Below are 25,415 nucleotides of genomic sequence, written 5' to 3'. Positions count from 1 at the left end.
GTAGTTGCAGGACGAGGAGCGGCGGAGGAAGCAGCAGCTGGAGGAGATCCGTAAGCGCGAGGCAGAGGACCGGGCCAAACAGGAGGAGGAGAGACGCTGGAGAGAGGAGGAGAGGGCCAGACGAGAGGTCAATGAGAAGGTACACCTACCTGACAGGACCCACAGAACCACGTATACATGCACTACACAGTTCTCACACAGCATATAGCTAGCTAACACAGAGCTGGTTAGAGAGGTGCTGTCAAAACATGATTTCTCATTTATGTTCTTGCAGGTGAACATGATACATTTCTATTAGTGATTTCTGTTCAGTCTGACTTCAATACGGTTATTAAAAAATATGATATGAATATTAATGCAATAGACCGCAATGAAATCCAGATGCTTGTATTGCACACAGCTGTCTTTCAGTAGTTCGTTGTTTAATTTTTTTTTAAAGCTGGTTAAGTTATGTGAAAGGATTGATGTCATTGCCAGCAGAGCAGATTAAAGCAAAATGCCCCAGTCAGATCTATTAGCAGAGGACATCAGAGTAACAGAGTGAAAACCCAGAGAGCGTCTTACCTGCACGCTAATTCTAGTATTACCCTGTGGGGATCTGCCCAGCTAATTGTAGTATTACCCAGTGGGGATCTGCCCAGCTAATTGTAGTATTACCCAGTGGGGATCTGCCCAGCTAATTGTAGTATTACCCAGTGGGGATCTGCCCAGCTAATTGTAGTTTACCTCATGAAACAAAACAGCTCACCAGCATAAGAAAACAATGACATAGTGAAAGACAAAGACCGATCTGTGGGACCACTTCCCTTCAGGGGTGGAAAGGGTCAACTGAGGTGGTCGTTTTTTATCAAATCTGCTAACATCAGCTTTTTCAAGGTTTCTACTGTTCTGTTCCTGGTTGGTCGGTGTCCCACAGAGCTGTAAGTGATCCTGTGTGAAGCGTTGTGAACACACCCCTCTACAATGAACCAGTCTGAGAACTGTGAAGGGGCCTGTGTCTGACTGGGTTTTAGGAACATAAGAGGAAGCCAGTAGAGCAGTGATTAGTGATGGAAGTAGTACCAAGTCTTCTGTGTTTAGGGGAAGTGTTATTGGGCCAGAGAGCAGAGGGCCTGCGGCCAGGGAGTCTGCAGACAGACAGACAGGATGCTGACTTATCTTAATGAAGCCTGGTGTTGTTTGGTCTGTCAGAGGCTAAGCATGTTTTTGGATCACTGAGTGTTTCGTGTCCTCTGTCCCAGTTAGTTACAGAGTCATTGAATTACCAGTGGTCTGAGAGCAGCAGCACACCTTCATCTTGCCTTGTGTGACGTTGTTACAACATCCCAGTGCCATTTTGTTTTCCCTGAGTTACCATTGATTCAGCTGTTGTTTTCCTGTGAATCATCCTCAGACCACTGGTAATTGAAGCCCTGTAATAATGGCAATGATGTCCAACTGCATGTCCTCATGATTGTCCCCTTCCTCTGTGTTATGTATGGATGTATGCATGTAACCCTCCTACCCCCAAAAAGCATGGGATTCACTTTTTGTTTACGGAATTGTATGTTTGTTGGGAAGCCATAGTCATTCCATCAGGTACTGCTTTGGAACTGCTGTTGGAATGCCCCACCCTTGCTGTGGTTTGTGGTGGCCATACCAGAGTACAATACATCATATCTGTTCCCCCACCATCATCTCATCGATGACATATACCTACCCACCACACACACTAACCCAGGGGATCCATGTACAGAATCCAGATCCGACCAATCTCTCTCTTTCTAGCTGGTCCCTTTCCAGAGTTAAAACCGTAGAATCCCTCAAAGAACCCTGAATTGGAGTCGTCAAGCCTATCAGATCACTTGACTGTAGTCTAACCCAAACCACTTCAAACTGTTGGCCCCAGCTAAGTCTCTATATCCCTCCTCCTTCTCAACACAGCATGGAGGGAAGGAGAGGAAAAACACAGCACATTTACATTGACATTTTAGTCATTTAGCAGACTCTCTGATACAGAGCGACTTACAGGAGCAATTAGGGTTAAGTGCCTTGCTCACAGGCACATCGGCAGATTTCCACCTAGTTGGCTCATGGATTCGAACCAGCGACCTTTCTATTACTGGGCCATCGCTCTTTACTGCTAGGCTTCTGTACTAAGGTATTACAGAACCCAGTACACACAAAGTAGTCTCCCCCACCTCACACACATAGACATACAGACACATAGTGGACAGATAAGGTGGAGGACTTGTCTGGGTGTCTTGTGGCCATGGGTAGCCTCCCTCCACCAGAGGCGGAGTGAGTCAGGTCCAGCCAGCCATACCTTGGAGGTGAGAGTAGGCCACACTAACAGGCTCTTCCCATTCCCTATTCCCTTAGAGGAGACAGGAGGAGGAATACTACACACGCCTGGAGGAAGGGCGGCGCCGGCAGCACGAGGAGGCCGAGCGCAAGCTGCTGACGCCTGACGAGCCTGGTCTGTACAGACCTCCCCTCCCCAGGGACTACCAGCCTCAGCCCCCCCCTCCCACTGCATCCCCCGCAACCACTGCCACTAACGCTCCACCACCCCCGCCTCAGAGAAACACTTCCTACCTCAAAACCCAGGTCGTCTCCCCTGACACCTTGTACACTGCCAAGTTTGTCTCGTACAATGACGAGGAGGAGGAGGACGTTACAGGCCTAGCAGGTCAGGTTAAGCTCTCCGCCACCAGGAAGTCCTATGGCGACCTCCCGCCCGCACACAAGCCGCAGCCGACTGCGCGCAAGCCCCGTCCTATGTCTGATGGGATCTTTCTGTCCAGCTCATTCCAGCCGCCGGCTGTCAATGCCAACAGTACTGCAGGGCAGCCCCCTCCCCCTCCCATCAAACCCAGCCTCAGCTTCATCCCGACAGGCAACTCTAAAGGTAGACACATAAAGGAGAGAGGACACACCTCCCGTATACCTCCCACTCCATATCTCTCATTCATTCATTCGTTCATGTTTTTTGTGTTATATTTTTGTGTTCGTTTTTCCACGTTTTTCTTGGATAGAGGCGTTCTGGCTTCCATTTCCCTTTCTCTCTCTCTTTCTCTCCCTCTCTCTATCAACAATCCAATAGATCTGTATTGTAGTTGCCAATCAACTTGTAATTCGTTTTTTTCTCCCGCCATCTCCCATCAGCCATCATTTTGTGTTATAGTTTGTTGTCCTCTTTTTTGGGGAATTTCCACTCCTCCGCTAGCAAATCAGATTCCATTTTTTTTGTTTTTCCCGATCCTTCTGTCAGAAAATGTCCTCTGTCCTCACCCATTCCTCTTCCTCCAATCATCCTTCTAGCGAGTAAAAGCAATCGATAAACCAACCAACCCGTGATTCCCTGTGATAGCACTACAGATATCCAATCATAGTACTGTTGGTGTTGCCGCTCCACGCCCACCCGCTCATGTGTGTTTGGTTTTGCTGAGGGGGTGGCCTGCCGCCCGCTGGCCCACCTGCCTCCCGCCTGCCCAGCCCCCCCCCCCCCCCCCCCCGCGGGCCCCACGGCTGCTTGGTGGTGGTGTTGGCTTTAAGGAACACTGAGACACTCGCTTCTTATCCATCACACAGTCACTGGGGTGGGACCTGAGAGGAGCAGCTCTCTCTAGGCTCACTTGCACACTTGGCAAAGGGGAAAAGATCTGTTGAGTGAGGCATTGTTTTTGTCTGTGGCTGTTTAAAGCTCTGTCAGGGCTCCAAACCAATCACTGATTAGATTACTGAGAAGTACTGATTAACTTTAATCTAATTATATGGTCTTCATCTATGGCACAATGTATTCTGTTTTCAAGCCTTTAGTGACCCCTACTGACAAAAGTGGAAACTTTATGTTACTTTCATCAACAGCTGGAACCAATTACATACTATTTTATAAGTTATTAAAACAGTATTTATGTTTTCATAAATTGTTTAAAGATTAGCTTTGTTTTACATTTTAGGGATAGTCTGTATATTTTTGGTCAACAAACCACAATAATTAAAGACTCTTGGTGAGAACAGAATTCAAAAGTGTAATCTCTATTTTATGTTACTCTAAACACTACATTTTCAGTGTTTCATTGTAAGCCATAGCATAGTCTACTGTAGTTTATAAGGATCTTATAAGATAGATTTCCAAATGAGAAATGCTGTAAATAACTTAATAATATTCACCATTGACAGGAATCGCAGGATTGTGCCTTTTAATTTTTGAGACAGATGAGTCTGTTGGTACATGGACACTTTAAACAGCCATGGAGAAAAGATGCAAGTAATGCAACACAGTCTAACAGAGTCAAGATGTTCAGTGACTGTCACCCTGCTGCATGTAACACCTGCACACAGCACCAGTGCCCCTCTCCTACCCAGTATGGATGATGATGTCTGGGCCTTTTGTTAATGTGTTGCATTCCTCACTCAAATTGAGAGACCAATCACTAACCTTGCTATAACCCCACATCAACATAATCTGCAAACCGCCTCCCTCCGTCACACGCCTCCCTGCGCTGAATCAATCGACCTGATATCCATTAATATCTACTGCCTCTGCTGCTTTGCTCTCCTCCGTTCAGCGCTCAAGTGTTCTGTTCACTCCTCTTTTTGTCTGCTATGACTGTTCCAGTCTTCGCCCTGTCTGTCTGCCTGTCTGCCATGTCTCTGTTTTTGTCGATCTCATCTGGTCTGCCCTGTCTGTCTGTGGCTCTGGCTGTCCCGTCAGTCTGTCTGTGTGTCAGTGACATTGTCTAACGCTGCTGCTTACCACTACCACCTCCTCCTCCTCCTCCTCCTCCTCTCAGAGGGCCATGCCGTGGTACAGGTGACCCGTCTCCACCTGAATCACTGGCTTCCTCTGTTAACCACAATGCATTCAGGCAGATGAATCCACTGGCAGCATCAAGGAGAAGGGCAACCCAGCTCTCTGATAGATAAGACGTCTAGATGTCTAGCCAAAGGTTTTAACATTCTACCTCCTACTCCACTTTATCTTAAAAGAATATCAGCAAAATCTGACTAATGTGAATATTTGGAGCCAGGTGTAAGGAAAGGAAAACATTATCCATGGCACAAGAATATAGAAAGACCTTTGGTTGACTTTTATGCATTTTTAGGGGGGGGGGGGTTCAGAAGGTGTTGTTTTAGCTCGGGACAGACCGATCTTGGATAGGTACCAACTTATCAACCAGTCTGTAGACTCCGAGAGCCTGTTCTGCACCAGAAGAACTTGACCCTGCCAGTGGAGTCCTGCCTCGGTTCACACATGTAAATGTCTTTGTGTCTGCCCTTTTATTCCCAGTTTCATTCCATTTAAAACAAAGAAAACAAACTCAACATGCATTTGAATGTTGGTTGTGCTTCCACGCACAGACACAGCATGTTGGAACACAACCAGTAAGATTCTAGTAGTGGAAGTTCTGGGTTAGTGTGAGAGACAGCAGGCCCTGCGCTTGCCTTGCCCGGACACACACGGACACATGAGCTTACTGATGAATGCCTACTGTGGGTCAGAGGTAGAGGTCACATGGGGGTCAATGGTGTTGGGTTAGAAGTTAGAATGCCAGTTAGGATACCAAATCAGTCCTCATTCAGGCACCGGTGGCTTTGATGAGCTCGTAGCTAACATCCAGTGGTTTTTAAGTAAAGTTTATCTTGGGTGCTACATGACTTAGTGGTTGACCTCCACTTTTGATCCCACACACTTGTTTCACAGACCCTGCTGCTTCAGGCGTGCCTTGGAATGTACTAACGCTATTCAGTCAGCTAATCTAGTCCCTGCGGCTTGTTTTGGTCTGTGGAAAAAGCACAGTTTGTTGTATAATTTGAACGTGACTGAAAAGTTGCTGGGTACAGATAACAATCATATATATATATATATAGCCTGGACTGTGACTTGGCAACAATTTACAGTTGACACGGTGTTATGTCACAATAACTTTGCATTGGTGTGCAGTACTCTTTGTGTACTGAAGCAGGTAAATTACTCCCAGGGAAATATATTGTTAATATAGAGATGTTATACACAAATAAGTTATGTACCCAGCAGCTTTTTAAAAAATGCTATCGGTTTAATCTGCCAACATGGTGCAAAACAAAAATTGTTAATTAACTAATGTGCTCTATTTCCCCAATTAATTAATGAACACAGGATTTATTTCATACACTGGAAACACAACAGGGGTTGTAGGATCAGGAGAAGTTTACAAGGACCTGCGAGAGAAGTGGACGAAAGGGTGAGGCCTGCCATGCATCTCTCTTTATAAACACAACATTCAACTGGGTCAGAGGAAATACTTTTAGACTGAACGAGGGACCATAAGAAACTGAGACATTGTATATAGGAATTCTCAGAACTCACAACGTTGTACAGTATATGTTTGTCATATTGTGGTTGCTTTTCTCATTGCAGTGGTCAAGAACAGGAAAACACTATAACTGAAGGAGCCCCGGAGAGTATGACCTTCAAGGAGCGCCAGCGGCTCTTTTCCCAAGGGAAGGAAGTGTCCAACAAAGTCAAGGCCTCGCGAAAACTCATGGAGCTGGAAAATGAACTCAATACAAAGTAGTAGACTGGAGCCTTAGCAAGACAAATTGACCGCCAAGCCCCGACTGAGCAATGGGAAAGAGAGCCAGCTTTTGTTTCCCAGTGACTCTCCTTTTTAGTTTTTATTGAATAACTGGACCATTACGTACGATTTAGATGTATCGTTGCAATAGGAGAGACATTTATTTGCTTAATTTCCCTCTTAAACTATCAAATATATATTATAATAAAGCACTGTAAAAAAAAACTACAATCAAAAAAACAATTATACTAAGACAAATTTGAAATCACATGAAGGGGAATATATTTTTGTTTGTAAAATGGTTCTTGGGTTAGGGATGAAATGTTTTGTTAATTTGTATTTTTTTTAATAGCTTACTGTAATGTGGAATATTTTATGGTGTTATTTTATGCTCTTTCTGCATTACATATTTTCACACTTTTAAATAAATGCCCAGGCTTACCAGACCAGACCAATTTTTTAAGTTGAACTTCTTCCTATACTCATTGATTCAAATGGAGTAATGTTGTCCATTCTGGTTTGCGATACACTGTATGCTACATTCGTTAGAATGTCGCTTTAGTTTTGATCCAGGCATTACTGGAAGATGCTATGTCTTCGCTATGACTTCCACATATATAAAGTGGTTTACTTGGTCCTACTGGGGGTCCACCTGAGTGCATACCCACACTGTAAATATCCCTCTCCTTCCAAACAGAACTCTCAATTCTTAATAGTAGCAGCTCTTATTTGGTGTTTATCTTCAGAAATGGATGCTTCAGACTTTATCCAACAGGGCATTTTATACAAGTGTGACGTAGGAAATTGAGATAAGGAACTCTTACCTTTGGTTCTCACTGTCAATTGGGGGGGGGGGGGGGGGGGGGGGGGGGGGGGGGGGGGGGGGGGGGGTCATATTTTTTTATGTTTTCTATTCCCCCCACCTTTTAGTATTGATTTTCTTTGTTTGAATTGAATAGTCATTTGCAGAGTTGTGAAATTTGACCAGTTGTATACATTGCCAGTATGAGGAAAGTGGAAGCGTACCATGATGGGAAAATTATTTCATTTTCAGTTCAATTGATAATAAAAATCACAAGTAAAAACCTTGTTTGTATAACAGGTATTTATTTTAACCTTATGTAATTTACTTGCACAGATTTTGTTTATTTAAAACGTTTGAGCATTCAGTTAAATCGATACAAACATGGAATACATTTGGGACCTATAGGCTACTGTCGGTAAATGTTATTTTAAGGATTTGGGCAGTATGCTATTTACATGAAGTACATATCTCCAGTCTTAAACCCCTACATCTCTTCAATCACAGCTGTTTGAGGGACTCCATCTTGTGTGTAAATATGATTTCTTTTTTTCAGAACATGGGCCAGATTTTACTATGTTAACTTTAATTTTCCATAAAGTAACAGTGTCAATATCATTTTTCAGCTTCTGTTTCAGCATTAAAGATGTTAACTGACATCTATACAAATGTATTCATGTTTCTCATTTTAGGTAACACATTTAAATGGTTTCATGTTAACCTTTTGTAAATCATTAATAAATACAGATTTTACAAAATGCTGGAACTGTGTACAAATTTGTGTAGAAATATTTTAAATGGTGTTTTCTTTACATACTTAAGCTAAAGTTTCTTTGTGATAGTGATAATGCACAACTTTGCAGGGTGTACTGGTGTCTGTATCTTGTGTACATGCACATCTTGATGACCCCTCCAAGGAACCCCTGGATTTGAGAGGAACATTATGGAAGAACACATCTGATCTGATTACTGACGTGAGTAGTAGGTAACCCTGGTATGTTTTTGGTGGACTAAGGTGGTTGTTCTTGAGTCAAACCAGAAGGCATTACACTCACTGTCCAAATAATTGTATCAGACATAGTAAATTGTTTCATGTGGCCTAGAAATACTTTCCTCAGTGACTGATGAAGAGACGTCATACAGTGGATGGCTTCAGGTATTATGATCCGCAGCATCAATCCGAAACTGTGGAACTGGGTAGCCTATTTTCATGTCCCAAATTATCCTTTTGTGCAACTCTATATATTTTCCCATCAGAAGGAAAACATGTGAAGTGTGGAGTTGAACTGTCTGGCTTGATAACAATGAAGAGGTCTGATCGTGATGCACGAGATGCTACGTTGCAACCACATAACATAATGATCAACACTCTATAAACCACAATCCACTAACATGAATATCAGATTTTAATGTGTGTTAATGTAATGCTTACAAGGATGTGAGCACCATAACATATTGCGATGGTACGTCATTTCTAGACAGCAATTTAGTGCTCTATTCAAGCCGCATCGCGGAAATTCAATTTTATAGCGTGGTTGAAATTTAAAGGCAATGTTCCCGCTTCCACGGAGACTGCATTCACCGTAAACGCTGCATATGACGACTCAATCTGAAATTACATTTCTATCGCGGAATCTGTAACGTTTCAATTTTACAGATTGAATCGAGCCCTGAATGTCGTAAAAAAGAAAACAGCGTTGCGAATTCAAACAGCTATACAGACTGCATATTATCTGCGCCATCACCTGTCGTTATTTAAGTGAGTCAGGATGGCCGAGCGGTCTAAGGCGCTGCGTTCAGGTCGCAGTCTCCTCTGGAGGCGTGGGTTCGAATCCCACTTCTGACAACACTTCTTTTTAAATAAAATTATGTATATGGTACAGTGTTGTGACCTAAATACATTCACGACGGCTTAATATATATTTTTTTTAAGTATTTGTTATTGAACAAACGATTGTTAGACATGGATTATTGACAATCCATTCACAACCAATCTGTAACAAATAACAAAATTATAAAAGACGAAATGGCGTATCAATTACTGAAATGATTAAGATTATTTTGTCAAAGGCATACATGTTATTTGTCACAAAAATAACCATAATCGATTACAGTACATTGTGGCATCAAAACCAAAGAAAAAAGTAGGCCTATCAAATCACAAACTTGAATATCAGTATAGTCATAACATTTTAGCAGTTTGCCAAAATTGTATAACGTAAAATAACAACCTTGAAAAACGTTATTAATATATGCAAATATCCCAACAGTATTTTTTGTTTCATAAGCAAAAGGCACAATATCATTCAAACGAAAGGACATTCCACTTCAGTTATAGACACATGAATATCAAGACTAAACAGTACCAGTCAAAAAGCAACACAATTGATTTTCTTTCAAATACACTGTTGTCATACTGAAATCTTAATTTAGATAACTTAAGCCATGCTACAATGTGATCCACTGATAAAAATACAACCATGTGCAGACAGAATATAGAGGATAATAACTGCATTAATCTTGGCCTAAGAGAATTAAGTTGTGTTTCATGAGAATTCCAATCCTCAGAGTGGCATGATGCCTTGGCATGCATTTAGATTATTGTTTTATGAAAATGTCAGGAATAGCTTTGTAGTCCTTTGCTCCTCTTCACACGCTTGTCACATTACCTTTCACATAAAAACATAACTATGGAATGTCAAGGCTGGTATGGACCTAAACAGTCAAATATTGTATCTCAATATTATTGAAGTGTAAAAAAAGAGTAGGACTAATCAAGCAAATACACCAGCTTAATACATGTTTTTGGTTAAGACCAGCCATACAATACATCTTATTTATAGTGTCATTATATGGAGTAGTGTTTCACTGGTAGCCACAACTAGACAGTCGTTACATCAGGGCACCTGTGGAAAAACGTCCAAGCTGAGTTATTTTGTTGTTGTGGTCACAGTTTGAGCCTTGGTGGGGATTGGTCATTCTTCAGCACATTCAGAAGTTGCAGTATTCATTTGCTGGATGAGGAACAGTCCATTCATCATGATTTCAACCATCCACAAGTTATCAGCTTCAGAGCAGGACACAAACATGAGTTTCATATCCTTGCCTACTATTGATTTCAGAGTTTCCTTCAATATCACATAAGCGTCACTGATATGGAGACCAGGGCCATTCCACTTGCACAAGACTGCTTGCGCTGGAGTTTGCTTGAGGTCATTACAGATGTATTTGATGCAGCCCATTGAGATGTCCTCTGTAGGTCAATAGATCCATACCGTACAACTGCTCTGTGCCACTGGTCGTCTTTGGTTAATTTAGCCAAGCATTGAAGTCCTTCTTTGTCATTCTCCTCAGACGTGACTTTGCACTTAGACCTATTTTCAACTATGAGATTCTCAAGTACAGTAAACTGTTCTGTACTCCTGTGAAGTCTCAGATACAGATATCCATTCTCCAAGATGGACAACAGTGTCCCACTTTCTGCCTGTCCGGCTCTGATATCCTGGGATGGAATGGCCATATCCTTCACGGGATCCACAGATGATTCAAAGGTGGTTGATTGGAGTTGATTGGAGTTCATGGGTGAGTCAGCTGTGGTTCTACTGTCAGTCTTTCTGTTGTGCTGGTGTTTGCAAATGCCATGTTTGTACTTAGTCGGTGAGAGTCTTGGGGACATTTTCAGCAACACCTTGTCACCTTGAGTAGTGAACATAACCCTCTCAGAATGTGTATTGGACTTGCTTTTGTCCTTGATGGTTGCTCTTGGTTGCTTTTTAACTGTCAACTGGACACAAAGCTTGGACCTCATCATTTTCAGGCACATCATTGCTATTGTTAGGCTGTACTGCAAGTGTTGGGTTGTCCTGCTGGATCTCAACGTTAACCTCCCACTGAGTCACAAATAGACTGACAATTTCAACCATGAGAGGTTTTCCAATCACTGGATCACTTTCATAAGAGTCACTGTTTAGCAATAAACAGGGTATGCTTAGTCTATAATGCGATAAGAAACCACTTGTCAGAGTGTACGTTTTGTCCTTCGTCACAATGGATGCATTTCCATAGTCAACAACCTCCACCTTGAAATGGCCATTAGATGCATTATCTGTTACAACTGCACGGTAGAGTGCACCATCCTCTTCATATTCAGCAGCAACAAGGTCATTAATTCTTAAGTCCACCAATGTGCTGTTGTTCTCCATGGTTTCTTTAAACAGCTCAGCGTTGAGGTCTTCTCCCATTTTCAGAATGGATTGTTCATCATCTTGCATTTGGATAAAACAGCTGTCTACAGTATTGATGTGGGAAACAAACCCCAGACCTCGGAACCCTGATCGGGGGGTGTTGTGCAAGTTTTGGCAATTGGATGGCGCAAACTGTTTCTGGGAGTTTGGAGGAACTGTCTACATCACTTTGATCTGTTTTTTTTTCGTGATTTTTTTCACTTTGCTCTTCCCAATCTTGCAGGGCATCAGGACACTTTGGTGGGTTTGCTTTTTGAGCATTTAAAGACCGCTTCTTTTGATGTTGGTGCTTGTTGTGGCCGGTAACTCCCTTGCCTGTGGATTTCAGATGCTGTCTGTCTTTAGTTATTTATCCAGTTTTGTTCTTCGATTGCTCTTTGGGTCCTTCATGACCAGTCACAGGTCCCCTGTTGCTTTTCTTCTCCTTTTGTTTTTGATTTGCAATGAGCTCCGTGACTTTCTCATTTATGTTTTTTTCAACAATATACACTACCGGTCAAAAGTTTTAGAACACCTACTCAGTCAAGGGTTTTTCTTTATTTGTACTATTTTCTATATTGTAGAATAATAGTGAAGACATCAAAATTATGAAAAAACACATATGGAATCATGTAGTAACAAAAATAGTGTTAAACAAATCAAAATATATTTTATATTTGAGATTCTTCAAATAGCCACCCTTTGCCTTGATCACAGCTTTGCACACTCTTGGCATTCTCTCAACAAGCTTAACCTGGAATTCTTTTCCAACAGTCTTTAAAGAGTTCCCACATATGCTGAGCACTTGTTGGCTGCTTTTCCTTCACTCTGCGGTCCGACTCATCCCAAACCATCTCAATTTGGTTGAGGTCGGGGGATTGTCGAGGCCAGGTCATCTGATGCAGCACCCCATCACACTCATTCTTGGTAAAATAGCCCTTACACAGCCTGGAGGTGTGTTGGGTTATTGTCCTGTTGAAAAACAAATGATAGTCCCACTAAGCCCAAACCGGATGGGATGGCGTATTGCTGCAGAATGCTGTGGTAGCCATGCTGGTTAAGTGTGCCTTGAATTCTAAATATATCACACACAGTGTCACCAGAAAATCACCCCCACACCATAACACCTCCTCCTCCATTCTTTACGGTGGGAAATACACATGCAGAGATCATCCGTTCACCCACACCGTGTCTCACAAAGACACGGCGGTTGGAACCAAAAATCTCCAATTTGGACTGAAGACCAAAGGACAAATCTCCACCGGTCTAATGTTCATTGCTTGTGTTTCTTGGCCCAAGCAAGTCTCTTCTTCTTATTGGTGTCCTTTAATAGTGGTTTCTTTGCAGCAATTTGACCATGAAGGCCTGATTCACACAGTCTCCTCTGAACAGTTGATGTTGAGATGTGTCTGTTAATTGAACTCTGTGAAGCATTTATTTGGGCTGCAATTTCTGAGGCTGGAAACTCTAATGAACGTATCCTCTGCAGCAGAGGTAACTCTGGGACTTCCATTCCTGTGGCGGTCCACATGAGAGCCAGTTTGATGGTTTTTGCAACTGCATTTGAAGAAACATTCACATTTTTTGAAATGTTCCGTATTGACTGACCTTCATGTCTTAAAGTAATGATGGACTGTCGTTTCTCTTTGCTTATTTGAGCTGTTCTTGCCATAATATGGACTTGGTCTTTTACCAAATAGGGCTATCTTCTGTATACCCCCCCTACCTTGTCACAACACAACTGATTGGCTCAAACGCATTAAGAAGGAAAGAAATTCCACAAATCAACTTTTAAGAAGGCTCACTTGTTAATTGAAATGCATTACAGGTGACTACCTCAAGAAGCTGGTTGAGAGAATGCCAAGAGTGTGCAAAGCTGTCATAAAGGCAAAGGGTGGCTATTTGAATAATATATTTTGATTTGTTTAAAACTTTTTTGGTTACTACATGATTCCATATGTATTATTTCATAGTTTTGATGTCTTCACTATTATTCTACAATGTAGAAAATAGTACAAATAAAGAAAAACCCTTGACTGAGTAGGTGTTCTAAAACTTTTGACCGGTAGTGTATATTGTTGAAAAAAACATAAATGAGAAAGTCACGGAGCTCATTGCAAATCAAAAACAAAAGGAGAAGAAAAGCAACAGTGGACCTGTGACTGGTTTGTTTCCCACATCAATAGTGTAAACAGCTTTTTTATCCAAACGCTGCATAGGGGTTTGCCCTTCTCTTGCAAGACGTTTTTGCACAAGCTTCTTTGTTGCATTCTGTTGAGTGTTCTGGAGGTCAATGACATTGTTTATTTTTTACATACAGTTGAGAGTGTACACTGCATGTCAAATTCACTGACTGGCTTTGAGTGAAGTCCTTCAGTAAATCACATGCCTCTGTGCCCCAATCACCACCGCTGCCCTTTGCAGATTCAATCAAGTTGTAAAGGCTACATCTAAATGCTTGCCCCTCAAGAACAAGGAATTCTGGCACTATTGCTTGAAGATTGTGCACACTCTTTTGCTACTATCCCATTGTCCACAAATATCACTTCAACCTTATCTTACTGTGCTCCTACAATGCAGGCCCTGTACCATCTGCCATCATCTTCAGACTTGGCAACAACATAAACACCTGCCTGCACAGGAAGTGTGTGAGTTTGGTAATACTGCTTCCATCATTTCCTCCAAGTTGGGGATCTTGCTTTTCAGCTGACACCAAAAATCTGAGGGTGTGTTGCACAGCTAGCTCACTTCCGAATGTCTGTGCTTTGAATTTCACAGCTGGATTCTTGTCTTTTGGGGTTCTTGACATTGGGCTTTCAGGTTACTTTTCACAGCCATCCGATTCAGAAATGTCCCACATATTTTTGGGAGGGTTCCTTGTGACTCCACTCGTGCTTAATCCATTTCCATTAACTTGTCCTTTTCTACAGAACTTCTGTTTCATCATTTTCTTCTCCATCTCACAGGCTCAGAGGGAGTGTATTTCCAGATTTATGCGTGCTTGGTTGTGGTCAGTAGCTCTGTGATGCTCTCTGTGATGTGTTGTTTTCCCTCTCATACAAATCAACCACATATCCATATTTCCTTATGTGGACAACATGCACAAAGAGAGCTTTGTTGGAGACTGCTCGTCCGAAGTAGTCTGTTGCAGAGATTGTGCATACATCGTCCTCGAAAGGCTTGACATTCACCAGAGAACAACTGAGGGCAAATGCTGGTTTAATAGCAAACTTTTCCAGGATCTTCTTGATGCATATACAGTGCATTTGGAAAATATTCAGACCCCTTGACTTTTTCCACATTTTGTTACGTTACAGCCTTATTCCAAAATTGATTCAATTATTTTTCCCCCTCATCTATCTACACACAATACCCCATAATGATAAAGCAAAAACAGGTTTTTAGAAATGTTTGCTAATTTAAAATAAAGGAAATATCACATTTACGTAAGTATTCAGACCCTTTACTCAGTACTTTGTTGAAGCACCTTTGGCAGCGATTACAGCCTCGAGTCTTCTTGGGTATGACGCTACAAGCTTGGCACACCTGTATTTGGGGAGTTTCTCCCATTCTTCTCTGCAGATCCTCTCAAGCTCTGTCAGGTTGGATGGGGAGCGTTGCTGCACAGCTATTTTCAGGTCTCTCCAGAGATGTTCGGGCTCTGGCTAGGCCACTCAAGGACATTCAGAGACTTGTCCCGAAGCCATTCCTGTGTTGTCTTGGCTGTGTGCTTAGGGTCGTTGTCCTGTTGGAAGGAGAACCTTCGCCCCAGTCTGAGGTCCTGAGAGCTCTGGAGCAGGTTTTCATCAAGTATCTCTCTGTACTTTGCTCCGTTCATCTTTGCCTCGATCCTGACTAGTCTCCCAGTTCCTGCCGCTGAAAAACATCCCCACAGCATAATGCTGCCACCACCATGCTTCACCGTAGGGATGGTGCCAGGTTTCCTCCAGATGTGACGCTTGGCAGAGTTCAATCTTGGTTTCATCAGACCAGAGAATCTTGTTTCTCATGGTCTGAGAGTCTTTAGGTGCCTTTTGGCAAACTCCAAGCGGGCTGTCATGTGCCTTTTACTGAGGAGTGGTTTCCGTCTGACCACTCTACCATAAAGGCCTGATTGGTGGAGTGCTACAGAGATGGTTGTCCTTCTGGAAGATTCTCCCATCTCCACAGAGGAACTCTGGAGCTCTGTCAGAGTGACCATCGGGTTCTTGGTCACCTCCCTGACCAAGGCCCTTCTCCCCCGATTGCTCAGTTTGGCCGGGCGGCCACTGTGTTCTTGGGGACCTTTAAAGCTGCATAAATTTTTTGGTACCCTTCCCCAGATCTGTGCCTCGACACAATCCTGTCTCGGAGCTCTACGGACAATTCCTTCAACCTCATGGCATGGTTTTTGCTCTGACATGCACTGTCAACTGTGGGACCTTATATATACAGGTGTGTGCCTTTCCAAATCATGTCCAATCAATTTAATTTACCGCAGGTGGATTCCAATCAAGTTGTAGAAACATCTCAAGGATGATCGATGGAAACAGGATGCACCTGAGCTCAATTTCGAGTCTCATAGCAAAGGGTCTGAATATTTATGTAAATAAGGTATTTCTGTTTTAGTTTTTTTATAAATTTGCAAATCTTACTAAAAACCTGTTTTCACTTTGTCATTATCGGGTATTGTGTGTAGATTGCTGAGGATTATTTTGTTTTAATAAATTTTAGAATAAGGCTGTAATGTAACAAAATGTGGAAAAAGTCAAAGGGTCTGAATACTTTCCGAAGGCACTGTACATGTAGCTTGTTGCCTAGCAAGGTAGCTAAATTACACAACTACCACAAATGGAAGCTGACAGGCAGCTACAATAAACACGATAATTCTGTTACAAATAGCATGTTGGCTGCTACGTTTTTGTTGTTAGAAATTACTGTAGGCTACCTTCATTTCGCTGAAGACCCATCCACCTTCGGAGCAGCAGTCAACAGCTGTGACCTTGAAAAGGATGGAGAAAAATCTCACTTCCTCCTGTACCTGTTGCAGTGGGTAGAATAGCACAAGGTAGCACTCCTTTTTTTCAATAAAATAACATGGTATTTAATGACATTTGAGGTTAGAAACAGATTTGTTGCGTTCAGATGCAACTTCAGGGGGACATGACTACACTAGAGGGGGACATTCCGTGTAGCAATTGACACAAGGCCTATATGCTTGTTGCTGAAAACCTTTTGCATTTAGGTATTTCGCATAAACCTATAGGAAATAATTATGTGTAGACAAATACACCGCTTTATTGCATAAATTATACAATTTTCAATTAAGCCTACCTATAGCAAACACTTATTTGTCTGCTAATGGCATAAGATGCGAAGCAGAGCAGGCCTACAGCAGACCAAGGATAGATGTTAGCTTTTTAGTTAATCATTGATAGACTGAATCAGCGCCCTGTCCTCTGCAAATATGATAAATGATTCCCTAGGCAATTACCAATGTGACGTCGTTCTTTAACCACAGCAATGACTCTGTAAGGTAGCTATCATAGTTTCATTGTAAGGTGTGGGCAGAGACTAGAGAACTGCGCTTTACTTTTTCTATTAGGCTACTAAAAATGGGTGTGTAATTATGAGATGAGAGGATGAATTTGGGGGAAAAGTATATATAAGTATATTTTTTTAGTGGATTGTATTTGTGAGGATAGGACACTTGCCTCATGAATACAATCTGTGTACATATTTTTACACATGCATTTAAATGTTCGATTTCAGTTATTTTGTATTTGTTTTGTTTTACTTTTTACCTCATAATATTTTAATTGACCATGCCTATGAAACGGAGTACAAGCCCGATCCGGGATGGCCCATTTCTTCATGTTCATCCACCATCAACCAAGAAATTCTGCGATGCCTCTGAGGAGCTCATGCAAACCGCTTTATCTGACGAGAAATTACACCGTGATTTCCATGGACATTCACTCTCAAAGTTTGACGAGGAAGATGATTCGGGAATTAAATCAGGTGATGAATAAAGTCAGATTAATAGGCCTACGCATAATTGATTGCTGAGAGGCCCATTTCTCCAAAGAGTAATCAAATTATAACCGCCATAAAAAATGTAGCACTTGTTGATGTCAAGCATTAGTTTAAATATGCCTGCACCAAAGTATACTTTTTTTTTTATTGTTTGTTGGGTAGGCTAGAAGAAAATAATATATTCCAAATCGCATGTTTTCTCCCTCTCTCTTACCATATGTAGCCTAAACATTCCTATCAATCTGACCAAAAATAACCTTTTGCATTTTTGTCATAGCAGACGCTCTTAGCCAGAGCGACTTAGACAGTAGTGAGTGCATACATTTTTCTTACCATGTACCATTTTTCTTACCATGTACCGGTCCCACAACCCTGGTGTTGCAGGCACTATGCTCTACAAACTGAGCCACATGGGACCCATTTTTCTCTGTTCTGTTCATTTTTATGAGTCTTGGAAATCCTGTCTAGGGAATACTTATTTCTAATCGTATGGTTCATTTAGCCACCTACCTTGTCATGGCCCTGCACTACTGAAATATATTTGACTGTTTTCTCCCCCACAACCCTCTCAGAGGCAGAGGACACTAATGAAACCCTGTCTTCTGAGGAGGACCAGGACTTTGTGGAGTATTCCAAAGATTTGGCTTTCAAACAGACTACCCCGAGGAAAAGCATTACTCAGATCATTAAGGACAAGAAGAAACAGACTCAGATGACCCTTCAATGGTAGTGTTCCAAAGTCACAACCTTTTAGAACTCTGTAATATGTATTGTGTTGTAATACACTTGTATAACAAAAATCCTTCTTACAAATGTGAATGTTTATTTTCTTGTTGATGATTGATTATACATTTTGATTTGTGTGACTGCTTGTTCCCTAGGCTGGAGGAAAACTATATTGTTTGTGAAGGGGTTTGTCTGCCACGTTGCATCCTGTACGCTCACTACCTAGACTTCTGTAGGAAGGAAAAACTGGATCCAGCCTGTGCTGCTACATTTGGCAAGGTGAGATGAGTCTTGAGGATGTGGTGGAGTTTGTGCTGGATGTTATAGATAAATACAACATATGGTGGTGGAAAATGTTAATGATGTTTTTTTTGTATTGTTTTCTGTGCACATTAGACAATTCGGCAGAAATTTCCACTTCTAACAACAAGAAGACTTGGGACCCGAGGTCATTCAAAGTAAGATATATTTGCTTTTCAAACATAATTGTTGTTGTAGTGATATGATATGTCTCAATATAACATGTTTGATGTTGTTGATATTCGACAGATATCATTATTACGGCATTGGCATCAAAGAGAGCAGTGCCTATTATCACTCGGTGTACTCAGGAAAAGGCTTGACGAGGTAAGTTCATATACAGGTTTTGCTCTGGAGCATTGTCGTAATACACATCAATCTGTAATGTTTGTTATAGAAAGTGATCAGCCAGGTCCTAGGCTACTTACTCAACTATATAATTGTAATTGCTATGACATTATGGAATTGAATCTCAATCTGATTTATTATTTGATTATAGATTTTCAGGGAGCAAACTCAAGAATGAGGTAAGATTGTTATGAATGAACAGTCTCTAGCATATACATACAGTGCCTTGCAAAAGTATTCATCCCCTTGGCGTTTTTCTTATTTTGTTGCATTACAACCTGTAATTTAAATGGATTTTTATTTGGATTTAATGTAATGGACATACACAAAATAGTCCAAATTGATGAAGTGAAATGAAAAAAATAACCCCCTTTCTATGAAGCCCCTAAATAAGATCTGGTGCAACCAATTACCTTCAGAAGTCACATAATTAGTTAAATAAAGTCCACCTGTGTGCAATCTAAGTGTCACATGATCTGTCACATGATCTCAGTATATATACACCTGTTCTGAAAGGCCCCAGAGTCTGCAACACCGCTAAGCAAGGGGCACCACCAAGCAAGAGGCACCACCAAGCAAGAGGCACCATGAAGACCAAGGAGTTCTCCAAACAGGTCAGGGACAAAGTTGTGGAGAAGTACAGATCAGGGTTGGGTTATAAAAAAATATCAAAAACGTTCAACATCCCACGGAGCACCATTAAATCCATTATTAAAAAATGGAAAGAATATGGCACCACAACAAACCTGCCAAGAGAGTGCCGCCCACCAAAACTCACGGACCGGGCAAAGAGGGCATTAATCAGAGAGGTAACAAAGAAACCAAAGATAACCCTGAAGGAGCTGCAAAGCTCCACAGCGGAGATTGGAGTATCTGTCAATAGGACGACTTTAAGCCGTACACTCCACAGAACTGGGCTTTACGGAAAAGTGGCCAGAAAAAAAGCCATTACTTAAAGAAAAAAATAAGCAAACGCGTTTGGTGTTCGCCAAAAGGCATGTGGGAGACTCCCCAAACATATGTAAGAAGGTACTCCGGTCAGATGAGACTAAAATTTAGCTTTTTGGACATCAAGGAAAACGCTATGTCTGGCGCAAACCCAACACCTCTCATCACCCCGAGAACACCATCTGACTTAAAAATGACTTAAATCTGACACCATATGACTTAAAAATTGCTGTACACCAGCGGAACCCATCCATCTTGAAGGAGCTCGAGCAGTTTTGCCTTGAAGAATGGGCAAAAATCCCAGTGGCTAGATGTGCCAAGCTTATAGAGACATACCCCAAGAGACTTGCAGCAGTAATTGCTGCAAAAGGTGGCTCTACAAAGTATTGACTTTGGGGGGGTGAATAGTTATGCACGCTCAAGTTTTCTGTTTTTTTGTCTTATTTCTTGTTTGTTTCACAATAAAAAATATTTTGCATCTTCAAAGTGGTAGGCATGTTGTGTAAATCAAATGATACAAACTCCCCAAAATTCCATTTTAATTTCAGGTAGTAAGGCAACAAAATAGGATAAATGCCAAAGGGGGTGAATACTTTCGCAAGCCACTGTAACTGACAAATAACAGATTATTTGTATTTTCATATCTTCTTGTAAGATTTTAGTGACGTGAATCATGTTTTCTAATACATTCTATCTGTAACTAAGACTACAACTTCAAACATTCATACTGTTTGATGTTCCTCTATTTAACAGGGAGGGTATACTCGGAAATACTCCCTCAGTTCCAAAACAGGAACATTGCTTCCAGAATTCCCAAGTGTGCAGCATCTAGTGCTTCAAGGCTCTGTCTCTATAGAGAAGGTTTGTATTACTTTCACCAATACTTTCTGTGCCATTAAGATTGCTGATCACATATAGTATTCAATACCAAAAAGACTGTAACCATTGTGAATTATCTTCACATTATGTTAGTATGAAAATGTATGCACTCGCTTCTGTGAGTCGCTCTGAATAAGAGCATTTGCTAAACGACTGAAATGTAAATGTAAAATGTTACATCCCATAGGTGGACACGCTCATCATGATGTACAAAACACATTGTCAGTGCATCCTGGACAATGCCATCAATGTCAACTTTGAAGAGGTATTCTGTACAAAATCCAGACAAAAGCTTTTGTAGCCTTTTCTGACGAATTTTCTCCTGACTCTCTATTTATATTTACTATGTTTCAGATACAGAATTTCCTGCTGCATTTCTGGCAAGGAATGCCCGACCACCTCTTACCACTGCTGGAGAACTCCGTTATTGTGGACATCTTCTGTGTGTGTGACTCTATACTCTATAAGGTGGGTGTTTCTCCAGAATCATAGAGCAGTATCCTCATTAGTTGTTGTAGGACTCCTACCTCAACTGGACAGGTTGTGCTATCCATTTTTCAGGTTCTGACAGATGTCCTGATCCCTGCTACGATGCAGGAGATGCCTGAAAGGTAGAGTATTTTCGTCTTTCAACATTTGTGTTTTGCTCATCTGAACACCAGATTTGTTGTAAGGTTTATGCTGTATGAAATGAATAGTCATAAAATACTGCAGTCTGTCCAGGTCACGTACTGTGTGTAAAGAGTATCTTGTTTGCAGTCTCCTGGCAGACATCCGTAACTTTGCCAAGCACTTGGAAGACTGGATGGTGTCTTCTCTGGAAAACCTCCCAGAATGCCTCTCAGAGAAGAAGCTCCCGATCGTACGCAGATTTGTGTCCTCTCTAAAGCGTCAGACCTCCTTCTTACACCTTGCCCAGGTAAAGCACTGATAACAGCACAGGAGGAATATACATATTGTGTTCATATTGAACTTTACAAAAACATATTTTAAATTATCTGAAGTATATCTATATATCATTCATTTTATTATGACTCTAAGAAATTGTAAAATGTAAACTGAAAGTCCTAATTTGGGTTATTTTGGTCAGATTGCGAGACCAGCTCTTTTTGACCAGAATGTGGTGAACTCCATGGTGGTGGATATAGATCAAGTGGATTTGAACAGCATAGGGTCACAAGCCCTTTTCACCATCTCAAGTGGTGACCAAGACTCTGACCTCTACTCTGAATGTAAGAGACTTGAAACATTTTCCCCCATAGAACATTTGCATTGTACATAGAAAACACTGCCAGGTTAATTCCTGTAAACAATGTTAATTTTCTTTCTCCTCATGTTGCTAGATGACTCTATAACAGTGTTCCAAGAGCTGAAAGACCTTCTGAAGAAGAATGCCACTGTGGAATCCTTTATTGAGTGGCTGGACACTGTTGTGGAGCAGAAGGTCATTAAGGTACGTTGTCCCCATTTCCAATCGAAGATTGGGGTTGTCAGATTGGATGTTGACATCTAATCTGTTTCTTTCTCTCTCCAGCCCGGGAAGCAGAACGGACGGTCCATAAAGAAGAGAGCTCAGGACTTCCTCCTCAAGTGGAGTTTCTTTGGAGCACGCGTTATGCACAACCTCACGTTGAACAACGCCACCAGTTTTGGTAAGAAATGACTACATCCCTCTATAACAGTTCCCCCTGATAGTGTGTATATCCAGGGAACAACTAGAACATACAGGAAATGCTCTACACTAGCCTATTTATATGTCATTTCAGCTTTTAGTTAAATTCATTACTACTGCCTGAGTCTAAATGATACACGGTCGGGCACTACGTCAGACACAAACACACTTATCATTTTGGTGGTCGGCCAGCTCTGAGCAGAATGCTGCAATGAGCCATAAATTATAATGGCCTGGCCCCAGGTAAACAAAGCGTTATCTCTCGCTCGCGTGCACTGTGTTTGGAGATAGACTTCTCCCATGCACCTTCCTCAACCCCTGGCCATTTGACGGCTCTATCACCAAACAAAAGTCAAACAGACTGGGGGACAATCACATGACCCTACAGGTCAAACAGCAGGCCTGGTGAGATGAAAGCCCAGGTGAGGGCAGACCTCTGTGGCTGGTTGAGTCAAACCCTCCGCACCTGGTGATTGGTGCCCAGAAAAGCCTTTGGAGCGGTGTCACAGTTTGTAAGGTGAAGGCTGTTAGTATATCTGAATATTCTGTCATGATAGTGCATATCTGACCTTCAGAAAAATGTGATAAGATAATAGGTTTGATTTCTGGAGGAAAAAACTTGGACAGTAAGAGGTTGTTATGATAGTGGTAAACTAAGATGTGGTTTTTTTTTCATCCCAGGTTCGTTCCACCTAATCCGCATGCTGCTGGATGAGTATATCCTACTGGCTATTGAGACACAATTCAACAACGACAAAGAACAAGACCTCCAGAATCTCCTAGATAAATACATGAGAAATGCAGGTACAAGCAAGCGTGACTGTTTTTACTTTTGATCGAAAATATACAATTACATGTCATACATAGAGAATCTATTATATTATGTAGAACTCTGATTGTTCTTTTTCATTAAGTTGTTATTGAAATTAATATTAATACTATCAGTTTTTATGATCCAGTATGGAGCAATTATAGAGGGTGTAGGATCATTGATGTACATTGTTATGATTCTTTTCAGATGCCAGCAAGGCGGCATTCACTGCCTCCCCTAGCTCCTGTTTCCTGGCCAACCGTAACAAGCCCAGCGCGGTGTCCAGTGATCTGTCTGTGAAGAACGAGTCCCTCTCAGAACACACATACATGACCCTGTCAGCCAATCAGCAGGCACTGGGAGCAAACATGACTGTCTACCAGCGCTCTGAAACAGATGGATTCTCTCTGTCAGGTGCAAATACATTTTTTTGGGTGACATGTAATTTTCTCACTCAGTTCCTGAATTGAATTTGCCTGATTGTATGTGAGCTTTATTGATACTGTCATTGGTTTAACATAAATACGTTTGTGTGACAATTGCTAATTTCATAATAAATGTTCCTATTGTATTGTCTAAAATCTTGGTGACTTTCCTCTGTACTCCAAGGACAAATGGACTTTTCCCAGAACAGTGGCCCTCTGATGACCCCTCCCATCTCCCCAGCCATGGTGAACAGGGGCAGTGTTATCAACCAGGGCCCCATGGCCATCATACCACAGAGCACCTGCACCACCATCCAGCCCCACATCTCCTGCCAAGCCTTCCCAGACACCATGTACCAGAGCCTGCCTTCCAGTAGCCCCAGCTACTACCCCACCACTTCCAACTACCAGGCTGTGTTCAGGCCCCAGACACACGCCCAGGCCCCAGCCTACCACACCCGCTCTGACAGCAGCCACTACCTGTCCTTCAGTGAGCAGCACCTGGCTAAAGACTACTTCAACAGCAGCTGTGCAGTGTCCCCCTACAGCTCCAGACCCACCTCCAATTACAGCACAGCCCCTGATCCTGGGATGGAGACTCGGGGGGTTCAGCCACTGGACTCTGGAGGATACAACTTTGTCGGGAGTGGGTTAAACAGTAGTGGCTGTCAGGAGTCTGCCTACTCAACAGCAGGACACAGTGGTAAGGATGAATTATCATGAAATAGGCGCTGAGTAGTCCATTTTTCCTGGTTAGATCACGTTGTCACGTCACCTGGTAAGAAATAACTCAGGGCCCCAACAATCAGTTGTACCATAAATGTGTATTCTACTCATAGAGGAACCTCTCTGTTTTTCAGGGTACTATGGAAACAGTGGCTACCTGGATAGCCAGAGGCTGGGTTCCATGATAGACCAGCATGTTTCAGTTATCAGCAGTGTGAGCAGTATCCGCTCCGTCCCAACATACGCTGATGTACACGACCCCCTCAACATCCTGGATGACACGGGCAGGAAGACGGCAGGGCCTTACTACCCTGAGTCTGACTCACTGGGCACACCTGGAGGTCAGTGACAAATTATGGATTGAATTTATATTTAGTCAAAGTGCTCAACGCACTTTCCATTGTAATAGGGAACGCCAATGTTCCACTACCAATGTGTAGCAATGGCCTGGGTGAAACAATGAGTGCTATATATAATTATTCTAGTAAATTACAGAAAATGTTTAGTGTTTTCTATTCAAGATATTCTTGTTTTTCTCTCTAGCTCTTCCCCTCCCCTCCTCGGTCTCTGCACCCTGCATGTATGGAGGTCCTGCCCAGTTCCACTCCCAGGATGCACTGCTTCCTCACCGGGCACCATCTGAGGTACGTGACATGGTGTCATCGCTGCCCCCCATCAACACTGTGTTCATGGGGTCTAGTGGAGGAGGACCGTGAGCCGTGACTGAACCTCCAACCACCAACACTCCTCAAGGTCCTCCGTTCCCTCCCACACCACTCCGTCACTGTAAGAAATGACTCAGATCACAGACAAAAATATGCTTAAAGTATCTCTCTTATGTAGTCTATATATCTTGTGTCAATTTATGAAGCCCTCAGCTGAACCATTTTAATATAATTTTAATCTGTTAATCTTAATGTGGTCAGAGGCGACTTTGTAGTATTTTCTGAGTTAACATGTAAATAAATACCTGTAGAATAATGCCAGTAATGTAAACA

General features: G+C 42.1%; 2 protein-coding genes across 2 annotated transcripts in view; both read left to right on the top strand.

The window, feature by feature from the left end:
* The window catches only part of LOC311108517 (afadin-like), a 119,497-nt gene extending 112,511 nt beyond the window's left edge, over positions 1–6,986 (top strand). The window contains 4 exon segments of the mRNA XM_084151163.1: positions 5–139; positions 2,362–2,890; positions 6,125–6,209; positions 6,386–6,986. Of these exon segments, the coding sequence (XP_084007289.1) occupies positions 5–139; positions 2,362–2,890; positions 6,125–6,209; positions 6,386–6,542 (906 nt within the window). The 3' untranslated portion in view covers positions 6,543–6,986.
* Positions 6,987–17,371: 10,385 nt separating this feature from the next.
* Positions 17,372–25,133, top strand: LOC311108154 (DNA-binding protein RFX6-like; the record flags this gene model as incomplete). The annotated part of the gene is made up of 19 exons (XM_084150780.1): positions 17,372–17,567; positions 18,155–18,308; positions 18,464–18,587; positions 18,705–18,766; positions 18,858–18,935; positions 19,108–19,135; positions 20,658–20,765; positions 20,971–21,048; positions 21,138–21,251; positions 21,345–21,394; positions 21,543–21,702; positions 21,874–22,015; positions 22,127–22,236; positions 22,318–22,435; positions 23,137–23,259; positions 23,474–23,680; positions 23,876–24,394; positions 24,552–24,758; positions 24,961–25,133. 19 exons carry the CDS (start codon positions 17,372–17,374, stop codon positions 25,131–25,133), a joined length of 2,751 nt encoding a protein of 916 aa, XP_084006906.1.
* Between the last annotated feature and the right edge of the window lie 282 nt (positions 25,134–25,415).

This window comes from Coregonus lavaretus (genome assembly GCF_964263955.1).
Source record: "Coregonus lavaretus genome assembly, chromosome: 33".
Classification (NCBI taxonomy): domain Eukaryota; kingdom Metazoa; phylum Chordata; class Actinopteri; order Salmoniformes; family Salmonidae; genus Coregonus; species Coregonus lavaretus.
This window is presented reverse-complemented; position numbering and strand designations above follow the sequence as displayed.